Source organism: Knufia obscura (assembly GCF_036327395.1).
Source record: "Knufia obscura strain CCFEE 5817 isolate CBS 148926 chromosome Unknown scaffold_1, whole genome shotgun sequence".
In the NCBI taxonomy this organism is placed as follows: Eukaryota; Fungi; Ascomycota; class Eurotiomycetes; order Chaetothyriales; family Trichomeriaceae; genus Knufia; species Knufia obscura.
In genome coordinates, this window is record NW_027042687.1 from 3,164,746 (window position 1) to 3,182,564 (window position 17,819).

General features: G+C 51.2%; 7 protein-coding genes across 7 annotated transcripts; 3 read left to right on the top strand and 4 right to left on the bottom strand.

The window, feature by feature from the left end:
* Window positions 1-917: 917 nt before the first annotated feature.
* Window positions 918-2,990, bottom strand: CRZ1 (DNA-binding transcription factor; the record flags this gene model as incomplete). The annotated part of the gene is made up of 1 exon (XM_064869632.1): window positions 918-2,990. One exon carries the CDS (start codon window positions 2,988-2,990, stop codon window positions 918-920), a length of 2,073 nt encoding a protein of 690 aa, XP_064735129.1.
* A 1,799-nt stretch (window positions 2,991-4,789) lies between these two features.
* Window positions 4,790-6,365, bottom strand: YCK2 (Palmitoylated plasma membrane-bound casein kinase; the record flags this gene model as incomplete). The annotated part of the gene is made up of 5 exons (XM_064869633.1): window positions 4,790-5,412; window positions 5,464-5,869; window positions 5,919-6,067; window positions 6,118-6,187; window positions 6,237-6,365. 5 exons carry the CDS (start codon window positions 6,363-6,365, stop codon window positions 4,790-4,792), a joined length of 1,377 nt encoding a protein of 458 aa, XP_064735130.1.
* Window positions 6,366-8,176: 1,811 nt separating this feature from the next.
* PMZ80_001187 (uncharacterized protein) lies at window positions 8,177-10,329 on the bottom strand (the record flags this gene model as incomplete). Its single annotated transcript, XM_064869634.1, has 5 exons — window positions 8,177-9,117; window positions 9,165-10,076; window positions 10,121-10,205; window positions 10,255-10,275; window positions 10,318-10,329. The coding sequence occupies 5 exons, from the start codon at window positions 10,327-10,329 to the stop codon at window positions 8,177-8,179; spliced, it is 1,971 nt and encodes a 656-aa protein (XP_064735131.1).
* Window positions 10,330-11,176: 847 nt separating this feature from the next.
* On the top strand, window positions 11,177-12,033 carry PMZ80_001188 (uncharacterized protein; the record flags this gene model as incomplete). The annotated part of the gene is made up of 4 exons (XM_064869635.1): window positions 11,177-11,226; window positions 11,274-11,503; window positions 11,551-11,612; window positions 11,659-12,033. The coding sequence occupies 4 exons, from the start codon at window positions 11,177-11,179 to the stop codon at window positions 12,031-12,033; spliced, it is 717 nt and encodes a 238-aa protein (XP_064735132.1).
* Window positions 12,034-12,140: 107 nt separating this feature from the next.
* On the bottom strand, window positions 12,141-13,504 carry FMT1 (Methionyl-tRNA formyltransferase; the record flags this gene model as incomplete). The annotated part of the gene is made up of 2 exons (XM_064869636.1): window positions 12,141-13,293; window positions 13,497-13,504. 2 exons carry the CDS (start codon window positions 13,502-13,504, stop codon window positions 12,141-12,143), a joined length of 1,161 nt encoding a protein of 386 aa, XP_064735133.1.
* Window positions 13,505-13,655: 151 nt separating this feature from the next.
* Window positions 13,656-14,831, top strand: PEX19 (Peroxisome chaperone and import receptor; the record flags this gene model as incomplete). Its single annotated transcript, XM_064869637.1, has 2 exons — window positions 13,656-13,767; window positions 13,813-14,831. The coding sequence occupies 2 exons, from the start codon at window positions 13,656-13,658 to the stop codon at window positions 14,829-14,831; spliced, it is 1,131 nt and encodes a 376-aa protein (XP_064735134.1).
* A 905-nt stretch (window positions 14,832-15,736) lies between these two features.
* PMZ80_001191 (uncharacterized protein) lies at window positions 15,737-17,440 on the top strand (the record flags this gene model as incomplete). The annotated part of the gene is made up of 1 exon (XM_064869638.1): window positions 15,737-17,440. The coding sequence occupies one exon, from the start codon at window positions 15,737-15,739 to the stop codon at window positions 17,438-17,440; it is 1,704 nt and encodes a 567-aa protein (XP_064735135.1).
* Between the last annotated feature and the right edge of the window lie 379 nt (window positions 17,441-17,819).

The following is a 17,819-nucleotide window of genomic DNA, read 5'->3' on the forward strand; positions in this document are numbered from 1 at the left end:
GCACTGTACGATCCAGAACTCAAAGAAGATCGACTGGCCTTCGACTGAGAAGACTGATAAGGCAGGTCCCAGCTCAATCACGAGAAGGAGCGAGCCAGAGACCCTCGGAGAAGTTACGGCGCACCCGGGGTATCAAAGACGCGATCTGATATGGAAGGAAGAAGGTATATCCCCGCCAGCCGTTCAACGGTGCAAGAGCGTTAGCCGGTGAAAAAGGTGCTACCTTTGAGGATAATGTAATCAATCAATGGCAGGTGCGTGGGGCATCAAGGGGGATTGTACCTAGCAGTCGTGTCCGAGGACGGCAGATCGCGACTGGAAATGGAATAGAAGGACGAGGCTCGAGTGCTGGTACCAGACCAGACCAGACCAGAAGCGACATGAGTGGTGGGTGCTGCATTGTATTGGCGATAGAGCATCATCTGCTGTGCTTGAATTGACCTGTTCTGGGCTGGTGGACGAGACAATGAAGACGTCGTATGTAGAGTCGTGAACCACCCAAAGACCAACGAGCGAATGGCTGAGGCTGCACGAGCAACGTCAGGCGGGCTGCGAGTGATGCATGCATAAGTGGCACTGGAATCGGAGGTTGATCTCAAGTAAAAGTGTCAAGGTGTGATATAGATTGAATGTGTACTGATGCTGCAAATGTGCTTCATATCCGGGCTCTGAAATGGCCAAACATCGACAGAGTGGTATCCTGCTCTTTCTTCAAAACGCCTCCTTGTCGCTCTATTGCTGTTAAACCAAGCTCATGAACAGTGAGACCACTATGTCATTCGTGGCTCGTATAGACTTGGGTCTCTGACTCCTGGGTTGCTAACCCTGCCTCGACCTTGTGACGTCCGCGATGGCGTAAGTAATTGATTATGGTAGAAGCCACTTCTTGTCGGCGGTATTGGCGGATGCACAGGCTGCTAGCCCTGCCCCTGCCAGCCCATCCCACCAGTCTCAAACGACCCATCATCGTACCCACCCTCATAAGCCCCAACATCACTAAGATCACCCTCATCCATCCCCTGACTACTCGATATCGCATTCCAATCCAGATTCGCCAACTGCGGATACTGCGCCATCAACACAGCCGGCAACGTAAACGCCGGTTGGCTGCCCACACCCGCATCCATGGAACCAGGTATCACCATGCCAGGCGGCACAGGCGCCAAGCCACCCTGCATGTACTGCTGCTGCTGATTCATAGCCGCCTGCTGCTCCATAAACTGTTTATTTCTTCTTTCTACCGCTTCTTCGTCGAGCAGCGGTTTTATGCACACTCTTCCTGCTTCTGACCTGAAATGCCGACCTAGTGCATCTGCACGTGCGAACCGCCGTCCACAGCCCCATGACTCGCCTGGTCGACTGTTGAGTTCACCTTTGCAGATGAATTTCTTCTCGCCAGAATGCAGACCCTCGTGCCGTTTCCGGTCATGTTGACGTGCGAAGGCTTTGCCACATACGGTGCAGACAAAGGGCCGTTCATCGGTGTGTGTGCGCAGGTGAGAGCGGAGGTTGTATGCTCGGGTGAATTTCTTGGGACATAAATTGCACTGGAATGTGGCAGGGTGTTTCTGCACCCTACTGCTGCCACCTGCATTTGGTGAAGCATTCGGTCGGGATGGATCGGCAAGGTCGAGGATATAGTCTCTGCTGTGTAAAGAAGAGGTACTAGCTCTCCTGTCGCGGTTTGTATCTTTGCTGATTCGACCTGATTGGACGCCTGGAGACGACTCCCTAGATCGAATACCAGGCGATGACGAGCGGACGGAAAGGGTTTCGCTGTTTTCGCGCTTGGCGGAAGGTGAAGGTGAACGTGAATTTATAGGTCGCGTCATGCCTGTGGTGTCTGATTGCGAACGATTCCGACCTCGGCTTGAGCTTTGTGGTGGACTGAGCGCGTCATTGGGACTCATCTCACCCTGCGGACCAAAACTTGCTTGTCGTGATACCGGAGCTGGATCAATCATGATATTCGGCACAGCAAACTGGTCCGCCTGGCCCATATCTGAGACGGATGACAGATTGCGATTGTGCATAGCGGCCATCTGATATGTCTGTTGGTTCCCAAAGAAATCAGACCCTAAATCGTGCTTAGGCATTTGCGACTCGAGACCCAGACCTTGCTGCGGCATAAGTCGTGGCGATACATAAGTTGAACCTGGCTGACTTGAGGCTTGGTCGCCGATATTGACTGCTTCAAGACCATAGGTATTGTTGTTATCTTGTGGGTACATAAATGGTGATCTGTTCGGATCTACGTTTTCGCTTAGTTCTGCATGTCCAAGGTAGGGAGAGTGGTGGCTTGAGACGTCAGATCTCTGGTCTGAAGGCATCCTTCTGTGCTGTTGAAACTGCATGCCCTGCCACGTGGCATTTACTGCGTTCATGTCGTAAGCGCTGGCAGGATCAAGTGATACATGGCGTGAATGTTGAGGTGTTTGATATTGGCCGTTTGTAGAGGTTGGCGACGCATTCTGCTGGCCGGGTGAGTTGTGATTCTCAGGTGACAATAGACCACCGCTTCCGGGTGAGGGTTGATCTGGGGAGGACAGCTTGCTCAACTCGGCCGGGTTAATGTTGCTCTGTTGGTTCATCGGATAGGCCTGATTCATGTAGGAGAAGTCTTGGTTGAAATCGGCATTGTTCAGGGTGTCAGTCCCAACAAACAAGTCGTTGGGATTGAGGTTCTGAGTCAGCGAGGGATCGTTGTATTGATTGCCCTGGAAGGCATTCTGATTGAACTGGTTGTTCGAGTATATGTTGTCCTGAGTCTGTAGAGGTTGCATATTCTGTATCTGCTGCAACTGCTGCATCTGAGTATTTCCCCAAGGATTCTGCCAGCCGCCGGTGGTATTGAACTTGTTGTTGGAGAAGGTGTCAGGAGTGATACCAGGGTCTAGGCCATGTTGATTGTGTGGAAAGTTGTGTGGAGAGGGTTGAGGACTGGCATGTCTGCTTCCCTGTGAGGACAGTCTCCCACGTTGTCCCTCCATCTTTGAGATAATGACTGACGCTCAGTATTCCGGAAGCCCTTTGAAGTTTTCGCAGCCCCGTAGAGACCGCGCCCGCTGTGCGCGGGTTTCTAGTAGAAGTTCGATCGAGGAGGAGGTGTGGGAGGGTGGGCGACTGGAGGGCAGAGAGGAAGCGCTAGGTCAGCGCGAGCGGTAATGCGGCGGGTAACGTCTCGACCGTGCGTGCAGCTGTGGTACTGGCCAAGACTTCGACACCGATGCGACGTCGAGTATGCGACCTTCGCTAGAGGTAGGTATGGGTATATCGAGGACAGATATGCAGTCCGAACTTGGTATGAGAGCGATGCGAAGTGGCTGCGGTAAGTGGTATAGAATACGGGAATCGCAGTCTACAGCGAACAAAGGACGGTGATATTCCTTGGTGAGATCCGACCACAATCGCAAATAATGGCGGCGGTAATCCAAGAGGTCGAGAGTCAGGAAAGGGTTCGAGGAATAATGTCACAGATCACTTCGAGTTGTCACTTCACCGTGGGGAGGAAACCACCACCCAAACGTCAGTCATGGTTCCGCCGGATCTAGTCCAAGCAGGTCTAGTCTACTTAAACATGGAGCCCGAACCTTCAATCTGCGGGTTATGTGAATTCAACTCCCGCTCGCCTGTAGCCTTTTCGCCAATTACCATAGGCCACCAATCATATTTATCCATACTCTCTACAGGCAAGAACGTGCATTTCTTCTTGTTCCTGCTACGACTATTATTTCGAGCGCGGAAATGGACCATTGCCTACAGCTTGTAGCTCGCTCCTTGCCTTTGATTCCTCATCGTCATATCCCCCAGTACTCCGTAGTAACCACGAAACAACAAACTTCAAACCCACATCGGCCACAATCACCGTCCTGCACAGCCTCACAAGGCATTTTTGTCGCATCCACCACCATAGAAGCAAAGAACATTCTTATTGCTCCGTGGATTCAGTTGTGCCTGATCTAACAGTTCTCAAAGGACTCTAATGCACATTCCCCGACTATCCTTACGTCGCCATTTGTGTTTCGACGTCGCAGATTCGTGTCGACATGTACTTCTTGAGACGTCGTTCTTCGAGAAGCTTGGGTAGTACGACGCCCATGCCAAATATAGGTATCAAGCTCAAGAAGCAATTCATTGGCTGAGCTGGCGTCTCGAATTGCAAACATGAAGCATAGGACATCACCGCAAGTACTCACGACACTCAATTGATTAGTTGATGCATCGATTGATACTGTCCCCTTCCATTTCTAACGACAGCCCTCTTTTGGTCGTGTCTATCTTACACGTCTCCCTCCTCGCGTGACATGCCAACAACCTCAAAACTCTGCCGGTCAAGCTTGTAGACTTGACTTCAGCAACCGCGGGAGAGCGGACGGTCTTGCTCTCCTTCTTTTCTTCCAATAATCAGAGTGTTTCCTGACTTTCATACCCGTCCCGTACGAGCCGATGCTGATATTAATGATTTATGCGATATGTGCGTGATTTCCGAGAGCGAGCGAATGCCCTCCTCGGGCCCGTGACCGTGTAGTCAGATGCTTCCAGAACGCCGGGCTCTCACTCGTACATCGCTTTGACAAATGAAATGCAAGACTTCGCTCAAGATCGTAATTCATAACCGTGCCCTTTTGCCCTCTTGCCATTGAAATCCAGTTTCCGTGTCAATCCAGGCAAAAAGTATGCTTTGGAGGCCGTCTTTTTTTTAGATGAGTGCCCTTGTGCGTCTCGGCGGTGGTTCGTTAGGACTGCACAAGGGTGGTATGTTGTGATGTGATTGCCTCGGAGAGCCATCCTAGCCGCAGCAAAGCGCCTTCATGAGCTTCTGCATAAAAGTCGGATGTTGGTCCTGTTGTGGTTGACCACGTCCCTGGTTGCTTTGCAGATTTGCAGTCGCGGGGCTCTGTCGACTTTGACCTTGCGTTAGGTTGTTAGTGCTACTCTGCAGCTGTTGGCTGGAAGAAGCATTCATGTCAACTTGGTTCTGTAGTCCGCTAGTCCTCTTTGGTACGCCTGCGGCGCTTGTTCGGTTGGCCGGGTTCTTCGAGAGGGCCGCCACTCCTGGCTTTGCTGGAGACCCCGGGGGTGGCGGCTGCGCGGCGTTTAAACGGTCGCTCGAAATGGCGCCTCTTTCTCGTGATGGTCGAGTCTCTTGTCCTCTGGTACCTGGCGCATTGTGTAGTGCTCGGGCAGATGCCTCTGGCGGTGCATTCGGGTTGTGTAGATGATGTTGTGACGGGTGGGCCTTGACTGCCTCCCAGCCTCGTCCACTGTTCAATTTCATCCAGTCGTACTCTCCGTCCTCGACTTCGCCTGTGTTCTTCAAGGCTTGTGTGAAAAGATCTCGCAAGAAGTCGTAATCTGGGGTATCCTCAAATCCAAGATTCCGTACGTAGCTGAGATATTTGTTGAACTCCTCTGCGGTGTTGTTAGCTCACTATCTGCCACGTGGAGTCAAGATGATCATACCTGGCAGCCCTTCGCAAAGGTCCTTGATGGCCGTGGTCTGCTTTTTCTCACCAATCTTCTCGTACTTCTGCTTGTTTGTAGCAGCTTTGAGACCTTGCCAGGGCAGACCACCTCGAAGGAAATACATGAAAACGTGACCTAGTGCTTCAAGATCGTCGCGTCGAGACTGTTCTCGTCCCAAATGGGTGTTGATACTCATGTAACGTGCTGTGCCAGATAATGATTTCCTTTCACGATATGGGATGTGCTGTTTCGTTTTCGGATCTCGGTATTGCTTGGCCATGCCGAAGTCAACGACATGAATGACGTTAGCAGCTTTCGAGTTCGGTCGGCCTATCAGGAAGTTGTCGGGCTTGATGTCGCGGTAAATCAGGTTCTTTTCGTGAATTGTTTGTACTCGCGAAAGCTAAAGTAATGTAAGTACATGCACATCAATCGGACCTGGTCATAGTCACCATCTGCTTCGCAACCATGACAACAGTCTTGACGGAGAATTTCCGGTTGCAGTGGTCGAAGAGGTCTTCCAAGCTGGGGCCTAGCAGATCGATAACGAGGATGTTGTGTAGACCTTCCTGGCCGAAGTAGTAAACGTTTGGGATTCCAGCTACGCAATGTTAGGCTCCATTAGATTGACGCATGGATGAATCGACGTACGGCATCCGACCAGTATCTTGTAGGTTCGGTATTCATCTCGTAATTGTGGAGCGTCGCTTTTCCTGGGTTCCTGCTACCAGTCAATCAACTGCGACAGCAGCAGATAAGTATCGACGCACAAACTTGATAGCGACTTGTTGATTGTTGAGCAGATTCGTCCCTTCAAAGATGACGCCAAATGAGCCTTCTCCAATCTTCTTTCCTACTCGGTAGTGTACACCAACAACGTTCGACGATGAGGTAGCCATGTTGACTTAAGCACTAGTTGACGGTTCGCGATACGTCGCTGGACGTTGGCGACGCTTTGCAGGCGGTCGAAGAGGAGTCGTGGACAGTATGGGAGGTCGGCGGATGTCGGCGTGAGGTTGGGTAGAGGTGACACTAGCGCTGGGCAACGATCAGCAATGCATAAGGAGAAGACGGTAGATGACAATTAGACAACGAATGTGACTCGTGTAGCTCAACGGCCAGTAATGGAATAGCAAGCAAACACATACCTCGAAGCACCGGGACAAACGCAGTGGTGAAAGAGACCGTGAGCGCAGCCGCAACTTGAACTCCCTGCCAAGGTCCAAAGACCAGAAGATCGGAGACGGTACAGCCGTCTACCCTTCGCAAGGCAGACCTGCACTACGAGGATTTCTCATGCAAGAACGGACGATGTTGAGGCGCCGATGCACTCTAGTGAGGTCGATAGCGAGGTAGGATCGAAGGGGCCGGTGTTGTGGTGAGATCTCGTATTAGTTATCGTGCAAACGTCGCATGCAGTGCAGGGAGCTGAGAGAGCAAAAAGAGTCAAGAGAAGGACAGCCCGGCAAAGGAGCAAAAGTCGGAGAGACGCTCAGGCGCTGGCGCCGCCAGTTTCAGTGATGGTGCTCCAGCTTCATGCCTAATTTGGCGTAGCTCTGAGCCGGAGAAGCCAGGGCAAGTGCTCTCACCATAGCCTAGCTCAAAGTAGCCTCATCTCGGCTCACTTTAGCACAAGGTGTATACTTCTTTCTTCTTCATGCAGGTGTTTCAACTACTACGCACACTACGTGGCACAGTACTCTTAGTCTGTCATCCTACACAGCACAGCTATACAAGCAGACATAACAGCAGCGGGGCATACCGAGGGAGGAACCCACACGGCTACTGAACAAAACTCAATATTGGTTGAGCCGTGCTACTGAAACACCTTCTTTCTTCTTACAAGGAAAGCCTGTTTTGGTCAAGATACGATGCAACAACTACGACCGCTGAATCGAGCTCTTCTGCACATCTGACCCATCTCCTTGCATGTTCATGCTGCAAGTTCTGATAGACCGCGCCGCGGTATTATTTGCTTTTAGCGCTACCTTCAAACTTCGCTCTGCCCCAATGCAGGTACCCGGTCGGCCCTCCATGTACGGCGTACATCTCGCACTTCATAAGTATCTACAGCTTGTATATGCCTGCGACTACTCAAGCAGAAACGCTCTGGTTTTGGAGGGAAATCCAGAATCTGGAACCAGTTGAGGTAGGCAATTTACTGCTCCAGGGTTTGATAGCCTAGCCTCTTTTAGCTAGACTTCTGATTGCGCCAATCTCAAAATCGACTCTTCTTGCGCGTTGGGAGTGGTGACTCGCGTAATAATCACCAGTGACAGCAGATACGAACATTGCTTCAACGTGGTGTGCCAAAAGAAGACCATGAGCATTGGGGATTTGCCTATACCGACGTCGATTGCAAACGATGTGGTTTGTATAACCTTGTTGCAAAGATCAAACTAGTCAATAGAATGGGGGCTCTGAAGCGGTGAGTTGACCGCTCACCACGAGTATGAAAACTTAAATACGTCGCCTCGACATAGCGAGAGATGTTGCAACATGCAAAGTACTGTAGTACTCCCTAAGTGACTCGTCCATGTCCTTGTTCAAAATGCTTCCATGCACCAGGTAATCAGATATACCCGAAAGCTGTGAAGAATATTCCTGTTGACAGATCTGATGTGCCGCTCCAAAGTCTTTGTTTGATTGAATAAAACGACCGAAGAAAGATCGAATATATATACTACGACCGTCGTACTCGTGACCTGTTTCAGTAGACCGTGATTCCGACGGGACCATGTTCAATATATCTAGCAGACCGCTTCTCCGGGTTGGACAGCACTGTGGCGCTTCTTGGGCCATGCAAGACCAACCCTTCGGCAGGAATCTTCACAGGAGTCGTAGTGGTAACTGCTCGTCGTCGCCCGGTTGCTGTTGTGCTCAACCTTGTGCTTTTGCGCAAAGGCGATGGCGTAGACGGTTGATAGTCCCAAACAGCCCTCATGCTATCGGGTACGTTCATGTCTGGCGTGCTCATGGAACGATGCCGAGCTGGCGTCTCTCTCAACGGAGCGTTCGGCATTCCAGTGTGCCAGCTTGCGCGCTTATCACGCTTGCTGAGGTCTTGTTCTGTTTTGGATTTCCTGGACGGAGTAAAGCTGCTCAACTTCATCATACTTGCAGATCTGCCGAAGAACGTGCTGACACTCTTCTTGAGCATCGAACCAGATGTCTTATGGAGTGGCTTCCTCGTTGGGGTATCTTGTGGTGCTCTATCTCTTCGAGATGTGAATTCCGGAGAAGGCGTCTGCCTTGAGTATTCACTCAAAGTGCCTGTCGAAGGACAATAGATGACGGCCTTGTCAATGCTCTCGGATTGCTCAGGATCATCAGCATTGTCGTTCGTCGAAGGGCTTACATGGCCTGGTGTTACCGGTATGCCAGAGCGGGATGGCGGTTTGGCGAAAGCTTTGACTTCTGGGTGCATTCTGAGAGGGTTGACACCCCGTGGTGCGCGTGAATCGGGTTTGCCCTGGATGTAGCGATTCTTTGTTCCAGAGAATCTCAACGGCGCGGGCCGCGAAGCGGCGATCTTTGGCTGCTGGGCTTGTTTGTTCACCGATCGACTGATTGCTGTAAGAGCACTCCGTTGCTTGTGCTTCACTGCCTCTGCAGCGAGGTCCCGAGAGCTAGAATTCGAGACCAAGTCAACTGCACCAACATTAACACGTACAACGCAAGGTTGGACTGATACTTACCATTGTCTAGGTTCCGCAGGGAGTCCTCTCTCGAAGCCTTATGAAGGCTAAAGTACGACTTGGCTTTCTTGAGCCGAGACATCGGTGTACCATCATGCACCAAGGTTGGCGATGACTGGAAGTCCAGCTTATCTACTGCGCTGGCGAAAGAGCGGCTTAAGGAAACAGCATTGAGATCTGTGGTGCTGTCTGAGTAGAGACCTGGAAGACGTGGTGCTTGTTGTATATTCGGTGTCGACCGCATGTCATGTGCAGGTTCAATTGCCGTGCTCGTATCCTTTGGTGGCCTTGTGGTGCTGCCTGGATCGTCCGTGAACTGTTCATGGCCTGCCTGACCTTGGTGCACTCTGCTCTTGCTTGAGTCGGATTGACCCAAGGCACGGCCTGAAGCCGCAGAAGGAGTTGCAGAATGTCCCATCTTCTCGCCTGCTCGCCGTACCCACGAACTGTCAAGCAACAAGCTGGTGCTTGCTCTTCGAGTATGGCTGAGCTTCTTCTTCACGCTTCGCACCGTGGAAGCCCAGGCCGAGTGCTTGTCGGTAGCCTGTTCGGAGCGAGACGTGGTCCCATCAGCTCTTGCTAATCGACGGGAAGCAGCTCTGTTAGAGGAGTAGTCTGGCAGTAGGACATCACTACACTCTATATTCTCAACGTCTGCCACTCGAGGGTTTGTAGTGCTTCTCAGCATGGGAGAAGATATCGAGCTGTTGGCCACTGATGACATGCTACTCGGGTGAGGCAAAGGCATAGATGGGCTGTGGGTTCCGACTCTTTGAAACTTGTTTTTGCCGAATGAGAGCCATGATAAAGGCCTCGATCGAGCACGCTGTAAGAGACCGTCTGGACCAGCTGTAGATGTCTTTGCTGTTCGTTTGCCGTGCAGGTTTCGAAAGGACCCAGCGAATGAGGTACCTGGCGATGCCGAATAGTTGCTCGGAATATCTGTACTGGCATACGAGGGCAGCGGCTGATGAGCTGGATCGCAAGATAGGCTCGAGGCAGCTCTGAGATCGACGTCGGAGCACGATACTCCCATAGCCGCTTTCAAGTTAGCGATGTGCTGCTGATCAGGGTGTACGGGCTCGCTTACCGGATCTTGACCGACTTCGACCTATACTTCGCCATAAATCGACGGAAAGTAGTGATCGTGAACCTCTTGAGCCATGCTTGCGGTGATGTGGCTTGGAATCCATGACTGCTGCTGAAATAGCAAACAGAACGCTGTCATGTACGTGGACAAGGTTGCAAACCCATGAACGAGGAGCTCCAAAATTGTGGGATAATGCATTGAGTTCAGCTCTTGGTCGATTTTCTGATCGGGATGAGTGGATGAGACATGCCACAGCATTTGTGGAAGGAGCGACTGCCATTTCTGATAATCGAAAGGCAGTGACAATGCCTGAACTTCGCCTGTACCTTCCTCTTCTCAGCATTGCCCTTGGAAGCTCGTAACTGCTAATCTCATTCCAGTGCTGCCTTAATTGCAATGGTGATAGTGATCGGACGTCCTAAAATGCCCTCATCTTGCCTCAAGGCCATATTCGCAGACTTTGCTCACCCTGCTCTTGACACATCATATGATGACGTGCCTCAGATGAGACCATTTCTGATGCGATTCAGAGTCGAGGACTGCCATCACTGCATGCTGTACGGGCAGCAGCGTTCTCATTCTTTTCGGCTTTTGTGTCGTGTACTGTTTCTGGGCCGCGCCCAGCAGGGCCGACGATTAGTTTTGAGAGTTGTTGCAACATCTCCGAGCAATGGTGATGTGTTCAAGATCAGCTGAGTATGAGACCTGCATTGGCGCTATCAAGCTTACAGTCAACCAGGAACGATTTCAAGTTGTCTGAGTTGATCGCATTTTGCCGAGGTTGGAGACTTCCACCAGTTCGTTGGAGTACTCTGTAGATACCAACACAGTTACACAACCTACGATAATATACTCTGCAATTGTTGCCCTGGAATTGCAACAATCGTTCGCATCAATCCCAAATAGTCGTTGACCGTTCACCATGCCTTACTCACTCAAAGGTAGGAATGTGCTAATAACAGGCGGCTCAAGGTAAGCAGTCCGGGACCATTGGTGGGGCCATAGCTGATCACGGATAGAGGATTGGGCGCTCTGATATGTGAAAAGTTCGCGGCAGAGGGCGCGAACGTCGCTGTTAATTATGCATCAAGCAAAGACCGTGCAGAAGAGGTTGCCAGAAAGTGTGAAGCGCAAGGAGTCAAGGCGATCTGCATAAAGGCAGATTGTGGCGTGCCTGAAGACAACGTGCGGCTTATCAAGGAAACGGTTGACGGGCTGGGTGGGCTTGATGTGATTGTTGCCAATGCTGGTTAGCGAAAGAGAAGCCTTCACCATGACCTCGACTGACCAGAATAGGTTGGACACGTTTTGCAGAATTCGGCAACCTTAACGACCTTTCGTTAGAGGAATGGAATAAGGTGAGAGATGACTGGAGTACTCTGCGGCATGTGCTGACATCAACAGTGCTGGGCGTGCAATGTGATGTCACATCTACAGCTTCTGCAGGTAGCCCAACCGATCTTCGAGAAGAATGAGGAGGGGGGTGCCTACATCATAACCTCGTCTGTGGCAGGTCAGTCGACGGGTGGTAGCTCGATGGGGTACTCCGTGACGAAGGCAGCCGGTCTGCACCTCATGAAATGTCTCGCGGCGACTCAAGGTCCCAAACTTCGCATCAACGCTGTACTGCCAGGCCTTCTCCTGACCGAGTGGGGTCTCCGGTATAGCGAGGAGAGGATCAAGGCACTAAAAGAGAAAGCCGTGCTGAAGATGGAGGTGAGTGAAGGCTTCGCACAGACTGTGAAACTGCTGACAGATAGCGTAGACGGATCTCGATGATTGTGCTCACATGTTTGTTCATCTCGCGAAAAACAAGTCAATGACGGGACAGGAGATTGTCATCGATTCTGGATTACGGAGCAGTATGCGATGAATCAGGTACTGAATCAACCTGGCAAGTGGTGGAATTTGCGGATTTCGAGGTTGCCACTGATGCTTTCAGCTGTTCCCAAAAGGTTCGCTTTAGCTGCCATAACGGCACTGTTGCCAGACCTTAAGCCAGATATGCGTACCGTAGGAATGCAAAGGAACTTGGCATCTGCACATTTCACTAAGAGTGAAGAAGCTGAATCAACCATGCTAGATCTCAAGTTTGTCACAGTGAAGGGTAGACCGATCTCTGCTTTGTCAAGTGTGACTTCCGATACACATCTCAGATCGTCTTCGTCCGCCAACCGCATGTCAGAGCCCCAAATCAGCCTCGTGTCATCTTGACTAGCCTCTATACTGCTAGGCCTGACCCATAATCTTCCAAGGGCCCTGTTGAGCCTCAAAATATGCGTAGATGTCATAGTCTGAAAATTGACATGTCGAGCTTCAGGAGACAATTTTGGTGCACGATTGAGCTCAAATGTGCCCGTGGTTGGTGAGGGAGCTTGAGGATTGAGGTAAAGACGCTCACGCAAGCTTCGGACCAGTAATTCAGCGCCAATGGGCGCTAGAAAGTTTTGCAATTCTGGACTTGTGATGGTATCTGGTTCCGGAATCGGGAGTCCCGGGGAGGGTGTCTGCAAGACGATATTGCCCTCGTCGAACTTCGAAGGATGAAGTGTTTGGACAGTGACACCAGTCGTTCGGTAGTCATTTATAATAGCGTGCTCAATAGGTGACGAGCCTTTCAGATCCGGCAGCATCGAAGGATGAACATTGAGACCGCCAAACTGACATGCGCGCAATATTCGAGGTGGTACCAACAACCCGAATGAGACGGCAATGATCATATTGATGTAGCTCTCGCCGGATGAGCTTAACACTGGCAAGTCCCATCCTCGGAAAGTATCGAATTGGTGGACAGGGAGCCCTAGCTTTTCGGCAGCTGGCTTGATAGGTGGTGGCTTGATAATTTTCAGGCCACGACCAGTCCTCTTATCGGTTTTCGTAGCAACATCGATAGAGGCTATGTTGCTGTCTGGTGATTTTGCAGACGAATGTACCGCTTCGAGAGACGTAATGCTGAATTCATCGGAACCACAGAAAAGGATGCGCAAAGGTGTGTCGTTGTTTCGATATGAAGACTTAAGACGGACGCCGCTCGAGGCACTGAAGCTGAGTTTACATGCTCTCCGAAGCTGTGCTGCCTGCAACGCGAAGCAGCTGATGCGCGCCAACATTGACGCTCAAACCTGAACAAAAGGAGACAGTCGTTTCGCGAAAGACGCGTTGATTCGAGTGAATTTCCACGTGATCGTAGACCAGGGTGTCGGAGGTTACATGACGCTAGCGAGCAATCGGGCCAAACAAACCTCGGCATGACGAAGCCGGCCTCAGGCTGGTGAATACATCGACATATGAAACCACTCTACAAACGCAGTCCTTGACGATCTCTTCTGACATATACTTATATGTGCACAGACACTCTACACTGATTCTTGAACTTTGACAGAAGATTAAAAATCGGCACTATGGCAGACAAGTCCGGAGCTGCTGAATCTGCGCCTGCTGCATCGGCGCCGCCGACTGCCCCGCCCGAAGCAGTCGCAGACGACTCTGACCCCGACTTCGATGACTTAGACGGTTGGTGAAGGACATGAATCGGTGTCACGGCGCTAACATGTTTAGACGTTCTGGACCAATTCTCGGCGAACGCGCCTGCCCAAGCATCCGCGCAACCCACAGACTCTGCAGCAGCACCCGCACCTGCCTCATCGGGCCCAGGTAGACCAGAGAATGACCATCTCAATTTAGCGGACCAACCGTTACCCGATGGACCTAAACCAGGAGAGACGGAGCAAGAATTCATAAACAGGCTATCCACAGAAATGTCCAAACTATTCTCGAATTTGCCGAGCGATCCCGATGCCGCAGCGCAGTCGCCAGAAGCAATGCTCAACATGGGCAAGGAACTGGAAGAGTTCACCAAGCAGATGGCACAGCAAGGCGTCAAGCCAGAAGATCTGCTGAAGGCTATTCTGGGTGAAGAAGAGGGCGGGAAGATAGCCGACACTGCTACTGCAGAGAGACATCGCAGAGAATCAGAACAGGAACAGCCACGACCTTCTTCATCTTCGGCAGCAGCAGGCAAGTCGAGTAAATCGTTCGAGGATACGATACGGCAGACTATGTCCCGGCTGAACGAGTCCGATACCCAAGCGAAGACTGCGACACAGCAGTCAGCGAACAAGTCGGAGGAAGATATGCTAGCGGAGATGCTGAAAGCGCTCGACGCAGGTGGGGCTGGAGGTGAAGGAGGTGAAGAGGGCATCTCGAAGATGTTCTTGAACATGATGCAGCAGCTGACACAAAAGGACATGCTGTACGAACCCATGAAAGAACTCCATGACCAGTATCCCGATTGGTTGGGAAAGAACAAGCCGCCAAAGCTGAAAAAGGACGATTACGATCGTTATGTGAAGCAAAGCGAGATTGTCAGAGATATAACGAACAAGTTCGAAGAGCCCAGCTACAAAGACGAGGATGAAAAGTGCAGACAGTATATTTGGGACAAGATGCAGGAAATGCAAGCCCAGGGTGCGCCGCCGGAAGAGTTGGTCAAGAACCCTTTACCTGGTACAGACTTCGGAGCCATACCTGGCCTTGGCGGCGGGGGCGGACCGGAGGAGGGGTGTCCTACTCAGTAGGGTGTGCCGAGCAATCGAGAGGCTATGAAGCTTACGGTTGTTTCTGTGATATTTATGCTTGATGTGGACGTCCCATGATAAAGTGGTCTCTGTATAATTCAGCAGAAAAGTACGGCCGAAGGTGGACGGGGAACAGTTTAACCGATGGAGTATCTTCTCCGACACAAAACATATGACGATCCCACCAATAATGGAAGTGTTTGCGCTTCACGAGCAGTGCCACGACGGCTGTATGCTTGTGGAGGCTTAGTATGCTGCTTCCTTGCAAGCATATGCAGAGGCCTGTGCCGTTAGCCATCTTCAAAAGTGCTTCGAATGCTTCAGTAGGTAAGGTTCTCGAGCAACAGGCCTGTTGTCGAAACGTGGATCGGAGAGTGGGGCGCTGATCTTCTCGATCTGACGCACTGTTTCGATCGTGACGCAGCTTCTCTCCTGCAGCCGCATGCTTGTTGTGCTTCAGTTGCAACCGCAGTCTTTGTCTCCAGATTTCGTGCGGCCAATTCGAGGCCATGTCCACGGCCGTATCTATTCGCGAGGTCACTAGTGAAAGCATGATAGATATTCCGAAGTATGACATCGTACTTGCTGCGATGGACAACATAATGGCCTTTGCTTGCTGTTCTCTAAACCCACCTTGAGTCAGAACCACACAGGCAATACCACTCCTACTCAAGGCTACCAGCAACGCCCACGAGACCCCCAGTCGATCCAGAAACAAGAGCAGCTCGTACAGTTCCAGCAGCATCTCGGCGACTTATTACCTGGGCCAAAAAACACACAGAGACAGTATCTCACCGCAGCCTACAAGAAGCACACGACACCACCCAGCAGCGTGAACGTTACGCAGGTATTGGAACAGGAGGGCATCCAGCTTGCCGATCTTCATAGAGCCAACGACCTACACCATGGTCTTCCAAACCATGCGCGTTCTCTGGAACCCCACCAAGTTTTCGGCCGTTGAGAATGGCACGGGTGGTGAGAACCCAATGGTTTCCAACAAATCTGCCCTGAAGGATTTCCTGTTCTCCATAGCGTCTATGACGGGTGACCTATCAAACATCACAGCGCCACCATTCGTGCTCGATCAGAAGTCAGTGGTTGAAATACCAGCATTCTGGGCAGAGAATCCAGCCATGTTTGTGTCGCCTGCCACCTCAGAAGATCCGGCTGAGAGAGCGTTGCTAGTGTTGAAAAGCTTTCTCGGAGGCATAAAGTCACAATGCTATATGGGTCACACGGAAGCAGAGGGTGTCAAGAAGCCGCTCAACGCTTTCCTCGGAGAGCTGTTCCTAGGGCAGTGGGATGATCAGCAGACGGGCGCAACATACTTGGCATCAGAACAGGTCTCACATCATCCGCCGATCACAGCCTGTCGCGTATGGAACCCGAAGCACGGTGTAGTCGCTGAAGGTTTCAATAGACAACAAGTCACATTTTCATGGAGTTCAATGTCCGTGCATATACAAAGCACAGGTTTTGCATTGAAGACGATAGAGAAGTACGACGAGCATTACCTCTTGCCACTACCAGATTTCAAGGTCAAAGGTGTCTTGTCCACCCCATATCCCGAGCTAAGTGGCGAGTGGTATATTCCCAGCACGAATGGGTATATGTCTAAGATAGATTTTACCGGCGGGCATGGTTTTCTGGGCGGCGGAAAGAAGCATGAATTCACAGCGATCCTATATAGGGAAGAGGATGGTCCAAAACATCCAGTATACTCCATTACTGGCTGCTGGAATACAGAGTTTACCATTCGGGACGAACGATCGGGGAAAGACATCGAGCACTTCAGTGTAGTGGAACACAGCAGCAACCTGCCGGAGCTGAAGTTGCCTCCACTTGAAGAAATGGACCCATGGGAGACGCGAAGAGCATGGCACGACACGCAAGAAGCCATCCGGATGAATGATTTCAACAGAGTAAAAGCTGCGAAAAGTCACCTAGAGCAAGGACAGAGAAATATGAGAAAAGAAGAGGAAACGAACGGCAGGACGTGGCAGCCAGTCTTTTTCAAGAACACTAATTCGCACGAGGTTGTGAAAAAGCTGATGGCGAAGACACCAGGACAGGACTTTTCGAAGACTATGGAAGGCACTAACGGCGCGTGGATGTTCAATCACGATGCTTACCAAAAGGCAGACCGTCCATTCCATGCTGGGCTAGAGCCAGATAATCTAAAGGAGGGTGAGGAGAGGATCTACAGAAATGGCTCGCGAGCATCCTTCCAGTCGAGCAGAAATGGTACGCCCAGAAGCTCTATTGATGGGGGTCGCGCAAGTATGGATGCCAGCATAGCGGCCATGAGCATGAATTCGCCCAGGCGAAGCTCAACGAAACACAGAGCGAGTGTTGACCACAAGGTAGGTGCTGTGGAAGATGGCAGATCTGCTCAGGTCAATGGTACTCAAGTCGATATTGGCCAGCACCCAGACAGGAAGGAGGTTGGAGGCATTACTAAGGATCAACCTATGCATCAACACTCGCAGTTAAGGAGCAAAGAGGAGGAACTTGGCAGCGGTGTTGAAGGCTTGAGCGTGAAGGAGAAGGTTGCAACCGAGGACATGTTGAGAGATCTGTATTCCAGTGGAAAAAAGTCGAAGCGGTGATTTTTCTTGGGCATAATATATATTTCTTGCATTCTGACATGGGCCCCTGTTTGGAGCATTTTCTATGGCTCGTAGAGTTTGATGCATGTCGACCAGTTGAATGCTCCTCGAATACACTCCTTATTACGGAGTACTGCCCCCGATAACTGCCTCCATCAAATTGACTAGAGTACGAGATACGAGCAGTAAGGTTTCGGAAGAATTCCGACGTCACCAAAGCTCGGCTCGATTTTTGGTTAGGTGCCGTTCACCTCGCAGTCGATGGCAGCACCGCAGAACATCCCTCATCAGAACCATCGTCTTCGACACACGGCACCACTCGAGGCACCCTATCCGCCGCACAGCCAGCTACGGTGCGCCTACGCTCCTGATTTCATGT